The 8,903-nt window shown below is 50.4% G+C and overlaps 1 protein-coding gene across 1 annotated transcript; it reads right to left on the reverse strand.

Moving 5' to 3' along the window:
- Window positions 1-3,576: 3,576 nt before the first annotated feature.
- Window positions 3,577-8,572, reverse strand: LOC135819397 (uncharacterized). The gene is made up of 2 exons (XM_065332596.1): window positions 8,490-8,572; window positions 3,577-4,928 (listed from the first exon to the last, which is right to left on the reverse strand). The coding sequence occupies exon 2, from the start codon at window positions 4,726-4,728 to the stop codon at window positions 3,937-3,939; it is 792 nt and encodes a 263-aa protein (XP_065188668.1). The 5' UTR covers window positions 4,729-4,928; window positions 8,490-8,572; the 3' UTR covers window positions 3,577-3,936.
- Between the last annotated feature and the right edge of the window lie 331 nt (window positions 8,573-8,903).

The following is an 8,903-nucleotide window of genomic DNA, read 5'->3' on the forward strand; positions in this document are numbered from 1 at the left end:
AAATTCAAAGGTCAGCACAAATGGCCAAAATCCCACATTGTCTCACCTTTCTGCCCGTTCGCAGCTCAGAAAACGAATATGACCATCCTCATCTCCTTGCGTAGCTGGACATAGACAAGTCCACGAAGAAAAACAGCCACATTTCTCTAAAGAACTCGCCCAGGGCTGCTGAAAGCTCAAAAATAACCTATCTGACAGTTTGGGGCTTTTTACCCGTGAATCTTCACTTTGCGACTAAACTATTCACAGCAGTGTCAAATTTTCTGGGTCACTGCATATGGGTGCCAGTACCCTACAAGCAAACCAAAAATCAAATCAATGCGACCAATGACATTACAGCTGGGTCATGTTATAGAGAGGTACATTGAAATTCAAAGGTCAGCACAAATGGTCAAAATCCCACATTGTCTCACCTTTCTGCCCGTTCGCAGCTCAGAAACAGACAATGACCATCATCATCTCCTTGTGTAGCTGGACATAGACAAGTCCACCAAGAAAAACAGCTACATTTCTCTAAAGAACCCGCCCAGGGCTGCTGAAAGCTCAAAAATAACCTATCTGACACTTTGGGGCTTTTTACCCGTGAATCTTCACTTTGCGACTAAACTATTCACAGCAGTGTCAAATTTTGTGGGTCACTGCATATGGGTGCCAGCGCCCTACAAGCAAACCAAAAATCAAATCAATGCGACCAATGACATTACAGCTGGGTCATGTTATAGAGAGGTACATTGAAATTCAAAGGTCAGCACAAATGGTCAAAATCCCACATTGTCTCACCTTTCTGCCCGTTCGCAGCTCAGAAAACGAATATGGCCATCCTCATCTCCTTCTGTAGCTGGACATAGACAAGTCCACCAAGAAAAACAGCCACATTTCTCTAAAGAATTCGCCCAGGGCTGCTGAAAGCTCAAAAATAACCTATCTGACAGTTTGGGGCTTTTTACCCGTGAATCTTCACTTTGCGACTAAACTGTTCACAGCAGTGTCAAATTTTGTGGGTCACTGCATATGGGTGCCAGCGCCCTACAAGCAAACCAAAAATCAAGTCAATGCGACCAATGACATTACAGCTGGGTCATGTTATAGAGAGGTATATTGAAATTCAAAGGTCAGCACAAATGGTCAAAATCCCACATTGTCTCACCTTTCTGCCCGTTCGCAGCTCAGAAAACGAATATGACCATCCTCATCCCCTTGTGTAGCTGGGCATAGACAAGTCCACCAAGAAAAACAGCCACATTTCTCTAAAGAACTCGCCCAGGGCTGCTGAAAGCTCAAAAATAACCTATCTGACAGTTTGGGTTTTTTTACCCGTGAATCTTCACTTTGCGACTAAACTATTCACAGCAGTGTCAAATTTTCTGGGTCACTGCATATGGGTGCCAGCGCCCTACAAGCACACCAAAAATCAAATCAATGCGACCAATGACATTACAGCTGGGTCATGTTATAGAGAGGTACATTGAAATTCAAAGGTCAGCACAAATGGTCAAAATCCCACATTGTCTCACCTTTCTGCACGTTCGCAGCTCAGAAACAGACAATGACCATCATCATCTCCTTGTGTAGCTGGATATAGACAAGTCCACCAAGAAAAACAGCTACATTTCTCTAAAGAACCCGCCCAGGGCTGCTGAAAGCTCAAAAATAACCTATCTGACAGTTTGGGGCTTTTTACCCGTGAATCTTCACTTTGCGACTAAACTATTCACAGCAGTGTCAAATTTTCTAAGTCACTGAATGTGGGTGCCAACGCCCTCCAAGCAAACCAAAAATTAAATCAATGCAACCATTGACAATGCAGCTGGGTCACGTTATAGAGACCTACATTGAAATTCAAAGGTCAGCACAAATGGTCAAAATCCCACATTGTTTCACCTTTCTGCCCGTTCGCAGCTCAGAAAACGAATATGACCATCCTCATCTCCTTGTGTAGCTGGGCATAGACAAGTCCACCAAGAAAAACAGCCACATTTCTCTAAAGAACTCGCCCAGGGCTGCTGAAAGCTGAAAAATAACCTATCTGACAGTTTGGGGCTTTTTACCCGTGAATCTTCACTTTGCGACTAAACTATTCACAGCAGTGTCAAATTTTGTGGGTCACTGCATATGGGTGCCAGTGCCCTACAAGCAAACTAAAAATCAAATCAATGCGACCAATGACATTACAGCTGGGTCATGTTATAGAGAGGTACATTGAAATTCAAAGGTCAGCACAAATGGTCAAAATCCCACATTGTCTCACCTTTCTGCACGTTCGCAGCTCAGAAACAGACAATGACCATCATCATCTCCTTGTGTAGCTGGACATAGACAAGTCCACCAAGAAAAACAGCTACATTTCTCTAAAGAACCCGCCCAGGGCTGCTGAATGCTCAAAAATAACCTACCTGACAGTTTGGGGCTTTTTACCCGTGAATCTTCACTTTGCGACTAAACTATTCACAGCAGTGCCAAATGTTCTGGGTCACTGAATGTGGGTGCCAGCGACCTACTAGCAAACCAAAAATCAAATCAATGCGACCATTGACAATGCACCTGGGTCACGTTATGGAGACCTACATTGAAATTCAAAGGTTAGCACAAATGGTCAAAATCCGACATTTTCTCACCTTTCTGCCCGTTCGCAGCTCAGAAAACGAATATGACCATCCTCATCTCCTTGTGTAGCTGGGCATAGACAAGTCCATCAAGAAAAACAGCCACATTTCTCTAAAGAACTCGCCCAGGGTTGCTGAAAGCTCAAAAATAACCTATCTGACAGTTTGGTGCTTTTTACCCGTGAATCTTCACTTTGCGACTAAACTATTCACAGCAGTGCCAAATTTTCTGGGTCACTGAATGTGAGTGCCAGCGCCCTACAAGCAAGCCAAAAATCAAATCAATGCGACCATTGACAATGCAGCTGGGTCACGTTATAGAGACCTACATTGAAATTCAAAGGTCAGCACAAATGGTCAAAATCCCACATTGTCTCACCTTTCTGCCCGTTCGCAGCTCAGAAAACGAATATGACCATCCTCATCTCCTTGTGTAGCTGGGCATAGACAAGTCCACCAAGAAAAACAGCCACATTTCTCTAAAGAACCCGCCCAGGGCTGCTGAAAGCTCAAAAATAACCTATCTGACACTTTGGGGCTTTTTACCCGTGAATCTTCACTTTGCGACTAAACTATTCACAGCAGTGTCAAATTTTGTGGGTCACTGCATATGGGTGCCAGCGCCCTACAAGCAAACCAAAAATCAAATCAATGCGACCAATGACATTACAGCTGGGTCATGTTATAGAGAGGTACATTGAAATTCAAAGGTCAGCACAAATGGTCAAAATCCCACATTGTCTCACCTTTCTGCCCGTTCGCAGCTCAGAAACAGACAATGACCATCATCATCTCCTTGTGTAGCTGGACATAGACAAGTCCACCAAGAAAAACAGCTACATTTCTCTAACGAACCCGCCCAGGGCTGCTGAGAGCTCAAAAATAACCTATCTGACAGTTTGGGGCTTTTTACCAGTGAATCTTCACTTCAACATTCACTCCACACAACAACGGATCACGGTTAACCGGTTGGTATTTTTTGGAGGGGTTTCATGTGCCCGAAATTTATTAATCATTCGAATCAAATTTTGAAACATCTGAGAGCAAAGTGATACTGTTCCAAGGCAATGATCAGGGAACAAGGGAATAGTGATAAGGTGAGAAACATTTTGAAGTCGTGGGCCGCGGTCACCCTGGGCAACCCGGTGCCCGGCCACCTCTGGGGGCATTTTGCGATGACAACCCGGTGTCATGTGTTTGCCCGAAGCTGCGGGCAGGCGATTGACCGCCAACCCCACATGCCTCCAAGAAAGGGAGTGGCTGGCCGCGGACGCATGGCCGTGACTTGAATGCAACTTAGGCACATGAACCCCGTGAAGCTTCGAACTGCTCTCTACGCTAGCTCTGTCTGCTGATAAGCTGGCATGCCCGACGGGACACGGACGTACGCCTTGTACGCAGAGCTTGACCAGCGCCCTGCCGCTTGAATTTGCCACTCCGGGGCCTGTCGTTCGGCCATGGCCGTAGCACCACCGATCCGCAGAGAATGGCTTGAAACGCCTGGGCCGAGAGCCCTCTTGAGAATGGCGTTCACGTCGCCCGGGGTTAGGTAGCGCCCCTCGCGGAAGGCGAAGAATGGGGCACCTGTATCCGCCCACTCCCTGGCACTTATGTAGGCAGCGACTGAACGCACAGGGCAGGTTGCGGGATACCTGCTTGCATGCAGTAACACTGTGCCCCCAGCGCCCGACTGTGCCGTCTTCGTTACCCCTAGGGTGATCGTGACCTTCTCCTCTGAGAGGGCGACATGGCTCCTCTGAAGAGTCCTGTGAGCATCCATCGTTGTTGGTGATGGCGCCGTGTACTCGCTCACACGCATGAGCCCGTGGAAAGCTGTGAGTACTGCTGCCCAGAGCATGGCCTTGTCTTGCGGTGCATAATGCGAGAACTCCAGGAATTCGCGGATAGCCTTGAGGTCGTTGGGTGTCACCGCACGTCTGGATGACGGAGGCACAGGCATTGGCCTGGACGTCAGCTTGTCACGGTCGATGCCCTTCAGCAAGGCCAGTATCCTGGGTGCTCTGAGCAGATCCACCGGACCATCATTCAATACAAAGTGGTGGCGGACGGCTGCTAGGTATACCCTGATTGTCTTCCCAGACAGTGACGCGGACAGTGACGTCATGAAGAGAACTATATCATTGACCGTCGGTGCCAGATGGCTGAAGCGGAGCTGCTGCGCAAACTGAATGTAGGACCTGACTCCAGGGCTGTAGGTCTGGCGTGTCCGGGGCGCCACCGATTGGGCCAGGAGCCTGCTGGCTTGAGCGTCGAGTATCTCCCTCCTGGTGGTGGCTGGAGGTGAATGATATCGAACCCACCCATCTGCAATGTGGGGACACGGCAGCAGCACCAAACGCAGTGGATAATAAAATAAGCAAGCAGTTAAGCCAGTACGAAGAGCAAAACATGACAGACCATCGCATCGCTGTGCCCAGCTACAATGACTTTGAAGGCAAACTAACTGGCTGCTTGCAATACGTATTTATTTACCGAAGCATCCCGGTATTAATGCGCCGGTTTGGACGCATTTGAGCATCCCGGTGCTCGCCTCACAATCATCAGCGTCCGTCGCCAGTTTGCGTATTTAGAGCATCTTGGTGCCAGCTATACTAAATATGGGCATTTTAGGTATCCCTTTCGCTACCTGCCCATCCTCTTGGGCATCCCGGTGCCGGACTTATTATTACGTGTAACCCGGTGTCCGTCCAGGTGTGATAAGCATCCCGGTGCTCGCTTACCGCTTAATTCATATGGGCATCCCGGTGCCCGCTTGACTAACAATTATAGGCATCCCGGTGCCCCTTACAACGCAACCCGCTCACATATGCATCCCGGTGCTCTCCTTAGTATTGTTACGCGCAACCCGGTGCCCGTCTGGGTGTTAAAGCATCCCGGTGCTCGCTTATGGCTGTGGGCAACTTGGCCCCATACTGCTTGTTTTAGTTCCGCGCAATTAAATGTGAATTGCCGTAAACAGTTAAGAATGCATCACTTAGCCTCGCATCAAGCCCAGGGTGTAACGTGTACGCATCCACGCTAAGGCCATCTTGATGCCGGCCCACATAATTATCGCTCGCATAGGCATCCCGGTGCCAGTCTGAGTGCAATGAGCATCCCAGTACTCAACTTAATACCCTGAATAGGGGCATAGCTATACCACGATGCCAAAACGCCTATGACCGTTGAGAGCCAATTTTTGGTTTTTGCAGGATTGCACTATATGAGCACTGCATAGCCACTTCCTTCCAAAAGAGAGCAGCGAAGCGGGGGGGGGGGGGGGGGGGGGGGGCAGTGTAGGGAGGAGAGCCGCCCGTGCGAAAGGGTGGGCGAATAGTAAGGGAGAGATTGAACTGAGAAATTGGTTTCGGTGTAGTTGGTATGGCAGAAAAAAAATAACAATAAGTCAGTGTAGTGACGGCGAAGGCCAGACACAGCAAAACGGACACCCCATGGGGCTGTGAATATATTGTGAGACATCATTAGACGATCTGAGTTGGCAGTGGAACTGGGTCCGGATTGGCAGACGGAGCTAGCGAGCGGAAGCGACTGAGCTGTAGACGGGAGAGGGCGTCCGCAATACTGTTGTCGATACCTGAGATGTGACGGATCAACAGGATGAAGTTGTAGCGTGCCGCAATACGCAGGGTGGTCCGTATGAGGTTCATGACCTCCAGATTCCGGCATGAGCCGGATTCCCATGCTGTGGCGACAGCTTGATTGTCGCAATGGAGGAGGATCTTCTTCGTCTGCCACTGCGGGCCCCACAATTGCGCGGCCACAGCAATGGGATACATCTCCCGCCACATGATAGAGGAGAAAGGGCCGTGCTGGTGCTCCGGGCCCCATTCTTGGCAAAACCAGGCACTCTGAAAGAAACCTCCAAATCCCAGGCCGGAAGCATCGGTATAGAGCTCAAAGTCTGGGGGCTTCGACCATACTGGGTCACGCAGAAGCGCTCGGCCGTTCCAGTGTGGGAGGAACTCCTTCCACCAACGGATGTCTGCTTGAGCATCGGCGTCCAGGTGCACTTCTTCATCCAAGCCTGTCACGGTGGTGCTGGTATGGATGAGACGACGGGTGAAGGTGCGGCCGGCCGCAACCACTTTGGACGCAAATGAGAGGAGGCCAATTAGTGACAACAGTTGACGTTTCGGGCACGATGGGCTGACCGCCCACTCGTTGAGCCGCGCTTTGATCTCGAGAAGCTTGTCGGCCGGCAGCCGCATTTCCAGAGCCTGAGTATCCAGCTCAATGCCGAGCACTGTCATGACCGTGGCCGGACCGACAACCTTGTCTGCTCCTTCCGCGATGGGAACCCCGAGGTTGGCGAAAACCTCCAGGATGGTGGCCATGTGCACCGCTGCTGTTGATGTGGCGACCACCGGCGCTGGTGGTGAGACGTTGATGAAATCGTCAAGGTAGTGTTCCAGACACTTCAAACCGTAGTTGTGGCGAAGTAGCCAGGCCAATGCTTCGGCTAGGCGGTTGAATAAAGCTGGTGCGGAGCGCAGGCCGAAAGGCAGCACTTTGTCGACATAAAACTTCCCCCGCCAACATATTCCGAGTAGAGGCCAGTCGTTGGGATGAACGGGACAGAGCCGGAATGCATGCTTGATGTCCACTTTGCATAGCAATGCCCCCTTCCCAGTGCGCATGACATGATCGGCCACCGTATCCACCGAGATCATTTGGAAGGAGAAGTCTGAGTTCTTGATGCCATCATTTTCTGCTCCTGCCAGCAGGAGCGGAGAGGTGCATGATTAGGCGGACGCCACCCGACTTCTTAGGTACAACTCCAATGCCAGAGGTGTGAATGGGGAGAACAGGAGGCTCCTCAAACGGGCCAGCCGTATGCCCGCGCTCACATTCCTGGCGGAGATAGTCATCGACTACTTCTGCATTGTCAGCAGCGGAGGACAAATTACGTGACAAAAAAGACTCAGACAGACAGTTGCCAAAACCAATGCGAAAACCAAATTCAAGATCATGCAATAAGGAAGCGACCAACTGGTCATCGGGGTGTGATTCTAATTCTATTTTAAGTGCGCTAATAATGATGGGCGTGTGGGGTTTATGTGCAGATAAAGGAAGATAGGAGGAAGGAGTACTCATGGAGCTACTTGCGGGCTGGGCATTCCTTGGCCGGGTGGGTACCAGAGCAGAAGGAGCAGCAGTGCTTAAAGCGGCATTGATTAAAGGAGCAGTTGCCCGCATTAAACTTGCGGCAGATGGTGGACTGCCCGGGCGTGTGGACACTTCCTCCGCTTGTTGCGCCCGAGGTGGCATGCAGCGTCCGGCTGTCGGAGCCACGAAAAAGACAATTGTTGGCCAGGTGGCCCACCTTCCGGCACTTGGAACACGTGGGAAGTGCCTGGCCCGTGAAACATTCAGTGTACAGCGCCGTGTCAAGTGATGAAAGGGGGGTGCGTGCCCGAGCCACCGATTGCCGCACCCGGATGTCGTACTCAAGCACCGCAGCCAGGCGGTACTTCGCTGCGGCTTGCACAATGCGTAGCTGGTGTTCTGCCAAGCTAGCAGCGCAGGCCGGGTCGTTCGAGGTAGCTATGATTGTGAATATGGACCATGCTTCCAGCCACGAGGCTAAAGAATCAATTCGCCTCTTGGAGGCTTGAGAGGCGGAGATCACCAAGCAATCGCCGTCCTCGGCTAATTTGACCCGCTTAGAGATAGGCTGATCATCGGAGGGCCTCTCGTACTTGGCGGGAAGTAGGAGGGCCAGATCAAAAAACTCGACCTTGCAAATTTTTGAAATGGCTTCATTACTTACATGGCATACGCATGCAGGGAATGCAGGGAATGCGGGGGCAGAATCTAAACTGGCCGGCATCTCAGCACGGGCAGAATCATGAGTCAAAAACATACCGGCTTGATCTGATGGCCCATCAGACGCTCCCCTATCCGGTCCTCGAGATGCGGAGTGGGCCGACAACGCCGACGAGACCGAAGCCGAAATCATCTCCGCAAGTGACCGCTGCTGGTCAGGAGTGAAGGCCATGATGAAACTGGCAGTACGTTCCTAGGAATACGGCTGTGGAAAGACTACTATGCTCCTCGGCAACTGAGGAGGCTAGAGGAAACGACTGGAACAAGTGAAAACAAATTGTTGGTCAGCAATGACACACTCAGTTGCAGCACTTTCACCGGAAAGGGAACCTTGCATTTGTTGTCACACTAACTTGATTTTTTTTTCTCTGTTTCTTATTCTAATTATTGTTATTTTTGCGGGTTCGTTTACTGGTTGCCATGGCGCCTTTGGCTTGTTGGTTTCGTGAATGT

The sequence above is a fragment of the Sycon ciliatum genome, chromosome 6 (genome assembly GCF_964019385.1).
Source record: "Sycon ciliatum chromosome 6, ocSycCili1.1, whole genome shotgun sequence".
NCBI lineage: Eukaryota > Metazoa > Porifera > Calcarea > Leucosolenida > Sycettidae > Sycon > Sycon ciliatum.

Excerpts from the sequence above, each read along its gene's own strand:
- LOC135819397 (XM_065332596.1), bottom strand. The coding sequence starts at position 4,728 with ATGACGTCACTGTCCGCGTCACTGTCTGGGAAGACAATCAGGGTATAC.